At 41.9% G+C, this 15,573-nt stretch overlaps 3 protein-coding genes across 3 annotated transcripts; 1 reads left to right on the top strand and 2 right to left on the bottom strand.

Moving 5' to 3' along the window:
- Positions 1-167: 167 nt before the first annotated feature.
- LOC141911722 (sodium/potassium/calcium exchanger 5-like) lies at positions 168-6,322 on the bottom strand. The gene is made up of 10 exons (XM_074802741.1): positions 6,237-6,322; positions 3,775-3,916; positions 3,358-3,621; positions 2,907-2,990; positions 2,718-2,821; positions 2,188-2,288; positions 1,576-2,099; positions 1,185-1,406; positions 746-847; positions 168-650 (listed from the first exon to the last, which is right to left on the bottom strand). The coding sequence occupies exons 2-10, from the start codon at positions 3,881-3,883 to the stop codon at positions 328-330; spliced, it is 1,833 nt and encodes a 610-aa protein (XP_074658842.1). The 5' UTR covers positions 3,884-3,916; positions 6,237-6,322; the 3' UTR covers positions 168-327.
- On the top strand, positions 6,207-12,294 carry LOC141911721 (tRNA endonuclease ANKZF1-like). The gene is made up of 14 exons (XM_074802740.1): positions 6,207-6,790; positions 8,114-8,190; positions 8,274-8,370; positions 8,458-8,696; positions 8,824-8,930; positions 9,008-9,158; positions 9,384-9,606; positions 9,707-9,838; positions 9,918-10,172; positions 11,031-11,331; positions 11,416-11,626; positions 11,712-11,792; positions 11,876-11,946; positions 12,079-12,294. Exons 1-14 carry the CDS (start codon positions 6,547-6,549, stop codon positions 12,203-12,205), a joined length of 2,316 nt encoding a protein of 771 aa, XP_074658841.1. The 5' UTR covers positions 6,207-6,546; the 3' UTR covers positions 12,206-12,294.
- A 345-nt stretch (positions 12,295-12,639) lies between these two features.
- On the bottom strand, positions 12,640-15,307 carry LOC141911866 (proteasome activator complex subunit 3-like). The gene is made up of 8 exons (XM_074802939.1): positions 15,174-15,307; positions 15,002-15,034; positions 14,499-14,561; positions 14,261-14,417; positions 13,772-13,884; positions 13,490-13,681; positions 13,322-13,408; positions 12,640-12,898 (listed from the first exon to the last, which is right to left on the bottom strand). Exons 1-8 carry the CDS (start codon positions 15,216-15,218, stop codon positions 12,818-12,820), a joined length of 771 nt encoding a protein of 256 aa, XP_074659040.1. The 5' UTR covers positions 15,219-15,307; the 3' UTR covers positions 12,640-12,817.
- Positions 15,308-15,573: the final 266 nt, after the last annotated feature.

The raw sequence follows: 15,573 nt of genomic DNA, 5'->3' as shown, positions 1-15,573 counted from the left end.
ATAAATTTGCATTAATCATAATCGGAGTGGTCTGATTGGTCGGAGTTTCGGATATGCGGAATGTCCGGTTCATCATGAATAGAAAAAGACTGAAATACGATTCTTTGAAAAAATATTTTTATTTATATTAAAAAAGCATTAACTATCAAACAACTACTAAAGATTATTCTTCACTCGTTACATGAAAAAAAGTCTTCACATCAAACACTAAAAGGCGGCAGTTCGTTTTGGTCTATGTACTCTCTACCATCTTGCTTGCAATCGAGTGGACCAATCAGCGAGGCTTTGAGATCCAGTGGACCAATCAGCAACCAGGTCGGGAGATGTTTACGATGGACACAGCGGTAAATTCACAATTCCGAAAAAGTTGAACTGATACAACAGCGCGAACATGACAAACAGTAAATAACAGATGAGGTTATAAATTCCTAATTTAACCGTCATTTTCCATTTGAAAATAACGAATCCTACAATCGTCACTAAACTCGTAACGAATAGGGAGATGAGAGTGAAGAGAAGTGAACCGCCGGCTACAGGTATTACCGAATTGGGATCCACTATAGCTGTACTGATTAGCCAGGGTAATCCCGAACATAACAGATCGAAAACATTACTGCCGATTATATTAGAAACAGCCATATCTCCGTAACCTGCAAGCAAAAGATTCCATTCATTCTTCATTAATCCACGTCACATAATTAATCAGCTGAAACTGACTGAGGTTTTCTAGTAAATTCGTCCTTACCCATTCTGGTGGCTAATAAACTGGATACAGCGTCTGGTAAACTCGTGCCGATCGCCAAGAACGTGATACCCATAACTGATTCCGGTATCGAAAACGTTTCACCTGAAGAATTAACGATTCAGTTTTTACACATAATCGAATAAATAAATAATGAACCGAGTTTTTAAGTACAAGCCAGGGGCCGATAGGGGCGCACATGGAATATTGGGTCGTTACTTACACGCGTATGCGGCCTGTAATTACTTAGACAAATTAGATGCATTTAAGCGCATTCCGGTTTGAGCACTTTCCTGGTTGAAATTAGGAATGATTATGTGCTCACAATTTCACCTTATTCTAAACTGAAGTCTTGGGGAGAAATTTCCAGGGTCATTCGGAATTGAGTGGTTGTAAATGATATTTCTCAGATATTTCTGATTTCTGTTTTTTAGATTCTTACCGATAATTTCAATCATCCAAACCAACACGTATGAAATACCGGCGATCCACAACATGGCGGCGGTGAAGGTCAACGGGTACAGACGACTCCAACATCCGGGACGTTTACAATCGGGAATCGTCAGGTAATACGTCACGTGCACCGGTAGAAATATCAACCAGATTATCCTCTCGACTAGACCGCTAGGGGGAGCTACAGGACTTCGATACTCGAGTGAATCACCTACAATAGACAGAGTGTCACGTGATTATAACGAAGCTGTTTGTAAAGATCCAGAACGAGTTTCACAGTTTTGAGTTTTTATTCAAACCATTTTCCAATTTTAGGGCCTACATTTAAAAACTCACAACCGATGGAACTGGATCTGCTGAGTGACTATTAATAGTGGTACCTTCTGATAGTAAATCGGACATGCTGTCTAGTTTAGACTCCTCAGTGGTGCTACTCGCCGATACCGCATGTTTACCGCCATTGGTCGCAGCAGCAGCTCCAGCTCGGGTGGCTCCAACCTCGGAGGTGACCACTCGGCTAAGAGTTTCCAATTCGCCAGAGTTTCCATCTGAGGTAGCCGCAGACTCTGGTTCCTCTGTAATCTCGGCGACCCCCTCTCTCTGAGGGGTAACACCACCACTATACTCGTGCACTATTAGAACACTTTTATCTATTGAATTATCAAACTGTTCTGGAACTATTATAATCTGCTGCTGATCCACTGTGTAAGTCTTCACCTCAGTGTCAGACGATCCCAATAGAAACGATGTTTCATCGTATTCATCCTCGTACAGAGAACGATGAAAGGTTTTGCCGATGATTTTCCTCGTTCGTCTGTTCTCGATGTATCGTTCTAATCTCGAACTGAACGACATTAGGACTATATACAATCCGTACACGAGCAACGTGATCAGAGATTCATACCTGAAACCATAGCGCGATATGAACCAAGTTTTAACAACGTTCAATAGAAACTATCAACAGCTCACAGGAAACTGATATCGTTACATACCACGTGACTATTCCATCCACAACGACTAGAAACAAGGTCAAGGCAGCGATGATGAAGGCAAACGAGTCACGTGCCACAGGCCACTTCTTTATCTTCAGTTTCTATAGAAACAGGAGAATATTTTGTTGGATTAAGAAAAAAAATCATGTGGTCTTGAGCCGAACCCAACCACAGTCGACGACCGTAAAATACAGGCCGTAAGAAGCTGACACATAACCCTCTAGGTCGTAACCCTAACCCTAGCAAAGCCGTAACCCTAACCCTAGGTCGTAACCCTAACCCTAGCTGGACTCGAACCTGCGGCCCACAGCATGCAAGACGAGCATGCTAACCACCAGGCCAGAGACCAGTAGTGACTGAGCGAGTTTATAAGTTAGTATGGTCAGTGTGGTGACTGGTGCCCAGTCAGGTGTCGTAACCGGTGACCAGTCAAGTGTGGTGACAATTCCCGATTCTCTAATTACTGGCCGGTATTGTGGCACAGATTCTGATAGCAAAATGTGAAATATTTCTGACAATCTGTCACTTACCGACGTGGCGAATAAACAACAGATCGCGGTTATAAAAAACAGATTGAACACGGTTGAACCGGCGACAGTATCCAAACCGACATTCGTTTTAGTTACAAATACACCTTCAAAAACAAACGCACAAAATCTTATAAACATCATCTCTCGTTCAGCAGACTGGATACAACAGCAGCAGTCGTGGTATCTTACCTATAATAGCAGTAGCCAGTTCAGGAGCTGATGTACCAACCGCCATAAATGTGGCTCCCGCAATATCCTGAGCGATGTTACATCCTAGAGGAACCAAATCGTGTACAATTTCTGACTGATGACAATTTAAACATTGGATTTATATTCTATTAATGGTGATATTGATCAAATATTCATCATAACAATTATTATTTTCACGTCCAATATAGTCAGTAGGACTTATATATATATATATATAACTGTAACTGCTTGGTCGTGGCGTAAACATTAGTGTTGGAAAATATTTGATGATTGGAGTATTGGGTCCCACGTGACCGGAAGCTAAGTTTGAATTTGCCCATATCGAAAACGTAAAGTCATCAAACGCAATTTGCGGGTTAAACACGTTAGCGAAGATGGAATCTGTGTTTATAGGATTTAGTGTCGAACAAACGATGCGGAATTTTCTTACTTTGGCATAAAACTTCTAGTGATGAAATAAAGTACGAATGGCAGACGATCGCCAGTGCGCCGAACGCGTAGAAACTGATAAACACGTGAACGACAATCCATCCGTGACGTTTCTCAGTCAAGGTCGCGAAATCGTCCGGGAACTGATGACTGGCCCGGGCAGTGCAGTTACTAGATCGACCAAGAGGAGTGAATCTAATCGTGGCAGTAACGGGCGTGTTGGCAGTGGTCGCTAATAGGTGGCGTGTATGGAAATTCTGATCATCTAAAAAGGAAAACTCACAAAAATGCAAATATCGCAAGAAAAAGTTTCACGGCTTAGTCTGAATCAATGGTTGTGAATAATCAGGGCCAGTTGTGCTCAAAGGTTGCCTATAGTTTACCATCGCATTGGACCCCGAGTTTTTAATGTACTTACCTTTCGTTTGGTGGCGTCTTTGTGACGTCACAGCGGCGACGATGACCAAAACGAGTCCAGTAAAGAGCGCTTTTCCGAGCAGACGTATAAATGCGAACGTTATTTTCATGTTCTGTCGATTGCCAAGTGAAACTCATCAAATCTTAAAGAAATAATTTTGAAATAAGTAGTGTTGCATTAGTTCTCATTTTCACGTCCTGGTGCACTCTGACTTATCACGAAACAAACAGTTTTTAAACAGTATATATCGCAAAGCGCGATATTTCTCCTCAAAAGTATTTTACAAAAAAATAGTTTTTCTCACAGTGTCTTACCGCACGGGACGAAACACAATACAATACAAACATTTCTAGTAAACCTTGTTTATATATGACAAGGACTCGACGCTTATCTGTCCCTGAGGTCACCGAACTATGGCCTTACCTACTCAGAACCAGCGTCAACAGTTATCTTTCAAAGAAAACTTAAACGTTTTATCAATTTCCAAAAAATCGGTCGCAGTAAAATGCGTGATTCGTTTGTTTTGATTTTATCTGCTTTTGACGCAAATAACGATACAATTATTGACTGGGTCAAAAGGTATTCACAAGAGTCGACTGGTTGTAGCTACTGACAAAAATGAACCCATTTTTCGACGCGGTGGTCGCACTTTACATCAGAGAACGGGTTTTATCGACACGTCTCTGCGAGTCGTTAGACTTGCTATAGAACAAAAATGACTTAGATAATCGAAGCCCCGGGCCGGGTGCATAGTAAAGACTTAGCTTTATGACTACTCTAAAACCATCTTTGTTATATAACAACTTCACATGCGATCTTATCAGATTTAAGATCACTTTAGGACTTGATTCACCACTGAGAAACTGGACCCTGAACTTAAAATAAAGAAACCTAATTGTGAGTAGAGCTACGCGCACGCGTGAAGCAACGGTTCAAATGTCGGAATCTTCAAATCATTGGAAACGATAAACAAAAGTTGTTTAAAGTTGATTGGACTATTTATTAGGGGCAGTTGAACCCAGATCTCAGTGAAGTGAAGTAATCAAGATAAGAATACATAATTACGTTTGTCAACATTTCTGCAGACTTTACGAGGACACGAAGTTTATGGAGATTTTTTACCCTACGAGCGAGTTTTGACATAGTAAAACACATAAAACTTACGGTTTTGATCAGACTACAGTAAATAATGTTATATACATATATATATATATATTCCAGGACAGTCACACGACAGACGGCGGTATGTGTAGAGTCCTGTCTGTGTATGACAGTACGGTATAGCTATATAGAGTTGTATTGTTTGGGATTGTCGCAGTACTACTGCCAGTAATGAGCGGCGACGCCAGGCGCGGATCGAGTCATTCCTGCGCGTGGAGCCGTCTGCGAAATAGTTAACAACTCTTCCATGAGCTGAAGTAGTTTATTCAACGTTCTAGAATCAGGGGCGATCCAGCATTCTGAAAAACTGGGGGGACAAATAAAAGCAATGATTGGATGGCGAGCTGCTGGTCATTCCGGCGTACTTTAGTGCAATATAATAGATAGAAAATAATTTGTTTTGTGATGAAGATTCAGTCAATCCTCCGTAACTCAATTTAAATTTGCGGCTCCCGTCCAGAAAACTAGCTAGAACAAAAACTTTGCTCCGCAAAATAGTCCCGGGGGGTGGGGGGGGGGGGTGGTGGGTCGGGGGCACGTCTGGAACCACCACGTACCCTGTATTCCTTGGGCTTTTAGTTTTTCAACGTTTCGACGATTCAAGAGCCAATTGCTGAAATTTCTATGGTTGTTTTTGTCATTCCGGGTCATAAAATGGATCTATTTCTATAATCCCACTAAACCCGACCGGGCATTAATCCGTTTAATCCGTCACGCAGCCATCGCGCCTTTTGTTCAAGTGTGTTCAATTAGTTTATGATTCAGCTTTAAATTGGCATAATGGTGTCGACAGAGTACTGTAATTCTGAATAGACCGTCGACCCTTGTGATAGAGTACTCATGTATGAATGCACATCAACCCTTGCTATATTTCATCTGGAGTAATCATCTCCAAGATTTCAGTAACCGTAATATCGGGATTCGAGGATGATCGTAACACTTATTCTATCTGTGGCATGTGAGTAATCAGTACGCTGTCGGTGTACATCGATGTTCGTTACACATTCGCTACGCGAAAGAGTTCTATTGAAAATATCCTAAAACTCATTCACAAATAAAAATTAACTATGACTAAAGCTTTAGTTTTTATGAAATTATACTTTTTAGATGAATAAAGTACGAATGTAAGTTCATTCTAATTACTCGCATGCCGCAGTAGGAATATCCCGTATCAGATTTTGACCGTCAGGTGCTGCCCTTCTATTTATCAATAGCGGCGAATCGCTGAACTAATATAGCTTTCCACATTTATCAGTTGTCCCTTATTCTGAAACATATGTTTTAGAAAATGAAAGTCAGACCTTTATCACTGCTTCTTGTGATAACTTGCTGGTTAAACTGTAGTTGAATATTTTAATGGCCGGATGTTTCATGAACTGAAGTAATTTCGACCTCAAACAAAGTTTTAATGCATGACTCAATACTAGATTGACATTGCGCAATACCCCTTTTGGCCTTGTTCGTTCGGCCCTTGCGGGCTGTGAAGAAATAAATTCAGATTCGCAGCTGAATAATTTCATAACCGTTCGTGATCTACAAGTAAACAGTATAGTACTCTTAACAGGCGCTGGTTTATCAGTCTCAACGCTTATTCAGATTATAACTTGGAGAATGGCGACTGCCACTAAAGCAGCTACTGCTGTTCCTGAAGCTACCACTGCTGCTGAAACTACTGCTGCTGGCGGGAACAACAATTCAGGTCGGACGTTCGTAAAATTGAGTGATTCAAAACAGATTGTGGAATTATTTCAAGGTTTAGAGCTGGTCACCGGGAACGAACACAAGTCTAAACTAGCTACACCTGAAGAGAAGCTGCAGATTGAATCAGTTCCTGCTGATGAGAATGTATCACCAGGTAAACAGAACCTGCTATTAAAACTACTAGGTCAAACTGACACAGTCTAATCAGCTCATTAGTTAGTTAGCTAATCGTTGGTGGTAAGTTTTTGTAATTGGATATAGGCCTGAAAATATCCGATCATGAAACTAAACCACAGACAGGTTACTGACTAAAGGGGGTGCTTCGACAGAGTCTCGTAGTTCAATCTCTGTTTGAGGGAGGGAACTCTAATCTCTGTTTGAGGGAGGGAATACTTCCTGGACCGGACAGGTAACTGACTGAGGTGCTGTCACAGTGTTATCAGGTTCAACCTCTGTTTGAGGGAGGGAACTCTTCCTGGACCGGACAGGTAACTGTCTAGGGTGCTGTCACAGTGTTATCAGGTTCAACCTCTGTTTGAGGGAGGGAACTCTTCCTGGACCGGACAAGTAACTGTCTAGGGTGCTGTCACAGTGTTATCAGGTTCAACCTCTGTTTGAGGGAGGGAACTCTTCCTGGACCGGACAGGTAACTGTCTAGGGTGCTGTCACAGTGTTATCAGGTTCAACCTCTGTTTGAAGGAGGGAACTCTTCCTGGACCGGACAGGTAACTGTCTAGGGTGCTGTCACAGTGTTATCAGGTTCAACCTCTGTTTGAGGGAGGGAACTCTTCCTGGACCGGACAAGTAACTGTCTAGGGTGCTGTCACAGTGTTATCAGGTTCAACCTCTGTTTGAGGGAGGGAACTCTTCCTGGACCGGACAGGTAACTGTCTAGGGTGCTGTCACAGTGTTATCAGGTTCAACCTCTGTTTGAGGGAGGGAACTCTTCCTGGACCGGACAGGTAACTGTCTAGGGTGCTGTCACAGTGTTATCAGGTTCAACCTCTGTTTGAAGGAGGGAACTCTTCCTGGACCGGACAAGTAACTGTCTAGGGTGCTGTCACAGTGTTATCAGGTTCAACCTCTGTTTGAGGGAGGGAACTCTTCCTGGACCGGACAAGTAACTGTCTAGGGTGCTGTCACAGTGTTATCAGGTTCAACCTCTGTTTGAGGGAGGGAACTCTTCCTGGACCGGACAAGTAACTGTCTAGGGTGCTGTCACAGTGTTATCAGGTTCAACCTCTGTTTGAGGGAGGGAACTCTTCCTGGACCGGACAGGTAACTGTCTAGGGTGCTGTCACAGTGTTATCAGGTTCAACCTCTGTTTGAGGGAGGGAACTCTTCCTGGACCGGACAGGTAACTGTCTAGGGTGCTGTCACAGTGTTATCAGGTTCAATCTCTGTTTGAAGGAGGGAACTCTTCCTGTACTTGCGGTTCATGTATTTAACCCCTCATGATGTTGTATCTATTTTTCAGTAGTTATAAATCACACAATCTCTCAATCAATGACGTGTTCTATTTGTAAATCACATTTCGACAATCAATACGAACAGGTAATTATTAATTATTATAATTATATTAATTATTATGATAAATATTTGAAAATAACTTAATAATTTTTACGTATTGATTTCAGAGATTTCATTATAAATCCGACTGGCATAGATTTAACTTAAAGCAACAGTTGAAAGGGTTACCATCGGTTACGGAGGATGATTTTGAGAAGCTCGCAGGTATCGTATTCCCCCTTTACCCCCCTTAACCCCCTTAACCCCCCTCGACTCTAGTCTCTATTTATTTAAGATTCCCTGATATTTCAGAGGGTGATGGATTGTCCAGTTTATCTGGTTCTGATTCCGATGAAAGCGAAGATGAGAGGAATGATTCTAAACTAGTATCGTCGTCGACCATCAGCGACGATGAGAACGAGGCTCCGTCTGCCGTACAGGTTTATCTCCGACGGCAACCAAAAGTTTATTTTAGAAATGTAGAAGATGAATTGATTTCTGTTCATCGCTGCGTGCTTCATGGCAAAAAGGTAAAGTGTAAATTAAATCCAGTTCCACAGTGAGTGGAGTCAGTTCTACAGTTCTGGATCCAGTTCCACAGTAAATGGATCCAATATTTGACTCTACAGTGTGAGGGTTGGAAAGATTTCATTCCACATATCTGTAACTCTATTTTAGGATCAGTCGTGTAATTTGTTAAAAGCAGTTCATGCAATTCCTGATAAACTACAGTGGGCTTATTTCCTAACTGGAGGAGGTCACTTTGCCGGGGGTATCTTTAACAAGTAAGTACTTTTGAACCGCGTTCTCAGTTTATGTTGGAAATCGTAATGTTATTTTTGTTGCACTCTGTATTTAACAGAGATGAAGTCGTTCAACATAAAACGTTTCACCGGTATACAGTACGTGCAAAACGAGGTACAGCGCAGAGTAGTCGTGACAACCAGGGCGGTAACGCCCCGAAATCAGCGGGAGCGTCGTTACGGAGATATAACGAGATAGCTTTAACACAGGTATCCATTATTCACCATCGTCTGCCTCTATCACCCTATGACATTATCAAATTTGTCTACTTGTGATTTGAACTATAGACACTCCTAGAAAAGATGTCTGCCTTCATAAATCCCCCTATGACATCATCAAATTTGTCTACTTGTGATTTGAACTATAGACACTCCTAGAAAAGATGTCTGCCTTCATAAATCCCCCTATGACATCATCAAATTGTATTTCTGCAGGATATAACGGATGTGATTGAGTCGTGGTCTGATGATCTATCGCGTTGTTCTCGTATTTTTATACGGGCGCCTAGCAACAATAAATCGATATTTTTCGGGGGTAAAACTCCGGCCCTCGATAAGAAAGACGCTCGAATCCGATTCATTCCGTTCCCGACGAGACGTCCGACTTTTAGTGAATTAAAACGCGTTCACGACATTCTCAACACGGTCACCTGTTACGGTCTGTTACTAAAATCATCGATTAATTATCACTGCTGAAAGTTACGCCACCTGGTGGTGTGTACCAGTACCGATCATTGAAACCGATATTATATTTGTAGGAAAAGTGACGAATATCGAGGAAGTGATTGTCGCGAGTCCGACGAAAACATCATCAAAAAAAGATAAATCAACTTCGCAGAAATCGAAACAAGAGACGACAGAAAATGAAGTGGAAATTACTGAAATTAATCGTACGTAATAGAATATCGTTTGAAATGATTTCATCAGAAATTGATAATTATGATTTTGTTTGTTGTTTGTTTGTTGTAGAAAATGATTTATCAGTGAATTTATTCAGCGTACATGAACTACACAATCTCGCGCGGGATTTAAACGAGTTCGAAAACACTGAAATACCTCCTCCTCATCCTCCTCCTCCTCCTCATTCTCCTCATTCTCCTCATTCTCCTCATTCTCGCGGTAAAAAGAAGAAAAACAAGAAGAAATCGAAAAAACGAGAAGAGGAAAAAAATGTCGGCGATAACGATGATGAAAATACAGTGAATGAGGAAACAAATGATGAAGGTTAGTTTTAACTTATAACACATATTTTAGCCAGCTTTAAGCTCTTCTATTTTACAAATTACAGACCTTCCTAATGATCCCCCTATGACATCATCCAGATGCTGCCTCCATATATCTCCCTATGACATCATCGAGGTGCTGCCTCCATATATCTCCCTATGACATCATCGAGATGCTGCCTCCATATATCTCCCTATGACATCATCGAGAAGCTGCCTCCATATATCTCCCTATGACATCATCGAGAAGCTGCCTCCATATATCTCCCTATGACATCATCGAGATGCTGCCTCCATATATCTCCCTATGACATCATCGAGAAGCTGCCTCCATATATCTCCCTATGACATCATCGAGAAGCTGCCTCCATATATCTCCCTATGACATCATCGAGAAGCTGCCTCCATATATCTCCCTATGACATCATCGAGAAGCTGCCTCCATATATCTCCCTATGACATCATCGAGAAGCTGCCTCCATATATCTCCCTATGACATCATCGAGATGCTGCCTCCATATATCTCCCTATGACATCATCGAGAAGCTGCCTCCATATATCTCCCTATGACATCATCGAGAAGCTGCCTCCATATATCTCCCTATGACATCATCGAGAAGCTGCCTCCATATATCTCCCTATGACATCATCGAGAAGCTGCCTCCATATATCTCCCTATGACATCATCGAGATGCTGCCTCCATATATCTCCCTATGACATCATCGAGATGCTGCCTCCATATATCTCCCTATGACATCATCGAGAAGCTGCCTCCATATATCTCCCTATGACATCATCGAGATGCTGCCTCCATATATCTCCCTATGACATCATGTTGTATATGTGTTTATGTTGTAGAATTGTTGCTATGCGATGCTGGTTTAAAGGATCAATTATTTACTGCTTGTAAACTCGGAAATATCGAGCTATTCCTTAAAACTATCGACACAATCACACAACAACTAGCGACACCTATTGACACAAACACACAACAACTAGCGACACCTATTGATGCGCAGTTAAACGATGCTTTACTGTCGGTTCTGAATGGGATACGTTTCGGTTCGGTGAACGATACATTGTTGCACGTTGCCGCTAGAAACGGACAATCGGACATTGTCTGCGCATTGTTAGAATCTGGCGCCGATCCAACTATCAGGTAGGTCTAGAGACAGACGTGATCCCGCTGGTTTGTAGTCAATGATGCTCTATTCAAGATTATTGTCTGATTATTCTATATCAGGAATGGTCAAGGTCATCCGGCGTACGTGTCGGCAGACGGAAAACGAGTCCGCGACGAGATGCGTCGATTCATGGGTCGTAATCCCGATCGCTATGACTACCGCGTGGCTCAGATCCCGTCACCGCTGTGTGAGGAACGCGAGGCCGAACGTAAGGCTAGAGACGCTGAACGAAGGAAAATAAACAAAAAAGCAAAGAAAGAAAGATTAAAGGTGAGAAGAGTTTGAATTGCTGTGAAAACATACGAGTAACACTATTTCACGTAAACGCTCTCGCTCATTGTTGTAACCCGTACAGGAAGAACGTGTTAGAAATTCAGAAAAAATGGCGGAAGAAGCAGAAAAACAGCATTTCCTAAAACTGTCCGATCGAGAAAAGGTAAAATATTGAATTGTATTAAATAGTTACATAATTTTAATGACCGTCACAATTACATCAGTGGTTCATTATTTATTCTATAGAGGGCGCTAGCAGCAGAAAAACGGTTATCACAACAGGTGACTGCGCAAACTGGCGTCACCCCGATCCTCAGGTATTTAATAGTTCCTCGTTTTAATGGACTGGTACAGCTACAGCAGCAGTAGCAGTAACAGCAGCAGCAGCAGCAGCTGCAGCAGCAGTAGAACCGAAAATAACCAGTAGTCACAATTTGTGTTTATTTCAGTCGATGCTGGTCATGTGGAACGGATATTACCGGACTAGTCCCGTTTGAATATCATGATTTTAGATTCTGTTCGACGAAATGTCTGAAGCAACATCGCCAACAGCAGAACATCAATAAAACATCGTGACATCCATCCGTCTGCTATTATATGCAAATTAGGTTTGTGATGTATGCAAATTAAGTTACTGTAATATTCCAAATTACGTTGAATATAAAAAAAATAATTTTGGAAATGAAAATTTGTCAATTATTTCCTCTCTGAACGTAGAGGTCTAGTGCCAGTTGTTTTGTTGTTTCTACCTCTCCCGGTTACATTGACGTGGAGAAGCCCTCAGCCTCCCGTAAGGAAACGCTACTACCTTAGGAACCCAGTACCAATGAAACTCCACTAGACCACTGCACCTCCGGGTAGGGAGGGGGGGGCGTGGGGGAAGTTATGTGGCTGTAAACTATAAAATTCAACCACAAACTTTGCTGATTTCATATTTTGATTCAGGTGAGGTTAAAAATAGACAAATAAATGAAGAATGAAGGAGGTGAATATGATTTTGTAAAATGTAAGACTATTTCATTTATTCTCAGTAGTTTCTTACATCATTTATATTTACAAAATGTTTACTTTTATTTTGTTACACGAGTTTAACCCCTGACCCTCATCCTCCTCGGGGCTGCGTCCGTCCGCCCCTCCTCCCCGGCCCGCGTCTGCCCCTCGATTGCTCCCCGGGCTGCGTCCGTCTGCTCAGAACATGTTCGACACGTTTGAACTGCGTGGTTTTTTAATCTTGTCCAAATTCTTCAGAATCACATCATGTAAACTGCACTGTAAACAAAATACTGGTGATGTAATGACGGCCCGCGGAGTAACATTAGCAATTCAGGCTCGTGGGCAAACATTAGCAATTCAGGCTCGTGGGCAAACATTAGCAATTCGGGCTCTTGGGCAAACATTAGTAATTCAGGCTCTTGGGCAAACATTAGTAATTCAGGCTCTTGGGCAAACATTAGCAATTCGGTCTATTGGGCAAACATTAGTAATTCAGACTCTTTGGGCTAGAGATACTAGGAAACTTTCTGTAGTTGGCTCTCAATGATGGCATTGGATCTCGCTGGAACACAGGAGATAACAAATGAATTCTGGCCACTGATAAGACAATGGGTCGATCATCAATCACATGACTTTGAGCGGGAGTATTTCATACATTTAATCACCAGGTGGCGTGGTTTAACACGAGTCCGTACTTACATAACTATTCCTAAGTTCAGTCGCTGTTAGTCGAAGCGTCATGAATTGTTTCTCATCCAATTCTTTAACTACAATTCTATAATCATCCTATTAAAAATAGAGAAACTTTAACTAAGCTCTAGTTATAAAGTGGGCGTGTCGATATGTAAATGAGTAGGCGTGGCTTACGATGTGTGGATATTTGGCGACTTTAGAGACGAGTTTCGCACGTGAAATGAAGTATCTAGTTATCTGATCCATGTGTTGAGCAGCCTCTGTTTCGACCGTCCGAGCCTCAGCCATCGTCTCCTCCTGAACGGAAACTCCGAAATTGTTGCCATCTTCTATTTTAGGAATCATGTATGTGATCCACATTTTCACCTAGAAAGTTACCGAAAATAAATTCACGTTATTTCTAGTGATGAGTTAATGTTTTCTGCTGGTGTCTAATAGATGGCAGCACTGACTGACCGTGTTAGTATATTCCAGTAGATCTCGAATGTGTGGTTTTAGATTATCGACTATTTCTATTAAATGCATGTTACTAGAGACAGTTCCATTGGGAAGACTGAACACTTTACAACCTGTTCAAATAAACAACAAAAACATGTACATGTTTAACCATACAGGCACATGTGACATGTACATATCGCATGTAACAGGCACATGTGACATGTACATATCGCATGTAACAGGCACATGTGACACGCAACACACATCTATAAGTGAATGCAGGTTTGCTTTTTATTGAATGAAATTGAACTTTAATATGACTGCCACAGGCACATGTGACAGGTACATGTCACATGTAACAGGCACATATGACATGCAACACTCAATATCTATCTATAAGTAATATATTTATAAGTGTATTTAGGTTTGCTTTTTGTTGAATGAAATGGAACTTTAACATGTACATGTCGCATGTCACTGCATGTAACATGCACATGTAACAGGTACCTGTAATGTTATCGTCTGCTGTTATATGATTCTCATCGTGACGTGTTTTCCGTTTTTTAACCGCCGGTCCGCCATCGTTTAACGTGATCGGTTGAGGTTTCGGAATTCCCAGGTCGCATTCTATTTCTGTCAGACGATTGTAACTTAGCAACGGTGACTGAAATTAATAACAACGCCATCTATGAATAATATCGAGAACTTATCGAAGCGATTGAGATTCTCGGAGTGAAAGTTTTACTTTTATAAGTTCTTCTAATTCTAAAACTTTCTTCGGGAAAATTGACTTCACGATGTCTTCAGCCTGTCAAAATAAATAAAATAATCCATCACACAACATTGGTTAGAGAGGGAGGGGTGGGGGAGGAGGGGGCTGTCAACCGCGAGGATGGGAGCTGTCAATCATTGGGTGGGGGAGGAGGGGCTGTCAACCACGAGGATGGGAGCTGTCAATCATTGGGTGGGGAAGGAGGGGCTGTCAACCGCGAGGATGGGAACTGTCAATCAGCAGCTTAACTTGACTCGGCGAGGGGAAAGGGGAACTGCTGTCAATCACGGGGTTGGGGAGGAGGGGATTGTCTGACACAGCACCCCCCAACAATAACAGTACATGATTATTAGTACTAACTAGCCTGGCCCGGAGCTGGGCTGGCGCGGATAGGGCTTAAAATTCTTTACCTACTGCTACAAACCCGCCCCGCCCGATGGATATCACACGTGACTCAAAAACGAATTAAAACTTACTTCTACTTTTGTTCTGTCTTTTAATTCGTTAACCTGAAATAGATTAATGGTCATTAAGTGAGAGGGCGCCACTAGAGTATGGTAATTTACGTCGTTTCGTGTCGATTTTACGAACGATTCCGGATTTAAAAACGGCTGTAAACGGATAGAAATGTTGGACTGATTCTCGTACCTGATCTCGGGCTGATTTAGTATCTGATTCCTGACCGTTAGACATTTTACAACACAACTAATTAAAACAGTTCCAGACGCGAAAAACACTCGTGCTAATTAAAACGACCTTGAAAGCTCCACGATATCGCGCGCTCGTATTGAATTGAATTGATTTTCCCGAGATGTCCTAATTATCGAAATAAACCGATCTGAATTATTGAATTGCGGGCTGGTCGAGGAATCCTCATAAAATATCACGATTGGATGGAAGCCTGGTAGAGGTCTATGGGTTTTTGAATCATTTTGTATATATCATCAATTATCGGCATTTTCCATATTGTTTTGTACAGAGGTTTTGCCCTAAGGATTCGAACCCTACTGACAGTTTCTGCTTCCGCTAACTTGGATTTAGTATCAGC

This window comes from Tubulanus polymorphus, chromosome 10 (assembly GCF_964204645.1).
Source record: "Tubulanus polymorphus chromosome 10, tnTubPoly1.2, whole genome shotgun sequence".
NCBI classification, from domain to species: domain Eukaryota; kingdom Metazoa; phylum Nemertea; class Palaeonemertea; order Tubulaniformes; family Tubulanidae; genus Tubulanus; species Tubulanus polymorphus.
The sequence above is the reverse complement of the archived record's forward strand: the minus strand, read 5'-3'. Positions and strand labels throughout refer to the sequence as shown.

What these genes read in the sequence shown, in the direction of transcription:
- LOC141911721 (XM_074802740.1), top strand. Translation starts at nt 6,547, where the DNA reads ATGGCGACTGCCACTAAAGCAGCTACTGCTGTTCCTGAAGCTACCACT. An exon ending in GGCGCCGATCCAACTATCAG is followed by an intron (nt 11,332 to 11,415) that starts GTAGGTCTAGAG and finishes ATTCTATATCAG; the next exon opens with GAATGGTCAAGGTCATCCGG. An exon ending in CAAAGAAAGAAAGATTAAAG is followed by an intron (nt 11,627 to 11,711) that starts GTGAGAAGAGTT and finishes TAACCCGTACAG; the next exon opens with GAAGAACGTGTTAGAAATTC.
- LOC141911722 (XM_074802741.1), bottom strand. Translation starts at nt 3,883, where the DNA reads ATGAAAATAACGTTCGCATTTATACGTCTGCTCGGAAAAGCGCTCTTT. An exon ending in AAGACGCCACCAAACGAAAG is followed by an intron (nt 3,622 to 3,774) that starts GTAAGTACATTA and finishes TTTCCTTTTTAG; the next exon opens with ATGATCAGAATTTCCATACA. An exon ending in TTTATTAGCCACCAGAATGG is followed by an intron (nt 651 to 745) that starts GTAAGGACGAAT and finishes TTTTGCTTGCAG; the next exon opens with GTTACGGAGATATGGCTGTT.
- LOC141911866 (XM_074802939.1), bottom strand. Translation starts at nt 15,218, where the DNA reads ATGTCTAACGGTCAGGAATCAGATACTAAATCAGCCCGAGATCAG. An exon ending in CTAAATCAGCCCGAGATCAG is followed by an intron (nt 15,035 to 15,173) that starts GTACGAGAATCA and finishes AATCTATTTCAG; the next exon opens with GTTAACGAATTAAAAGACAG. An exon ending in TCGCCAAATATCCACACATC is followed by an intron (nt 13,409 to 13,489) that starts GTAAGCCACGCC and finishes TATTTTTAATAG; the next exon opens with GATGATTATAGAATTGTAGT.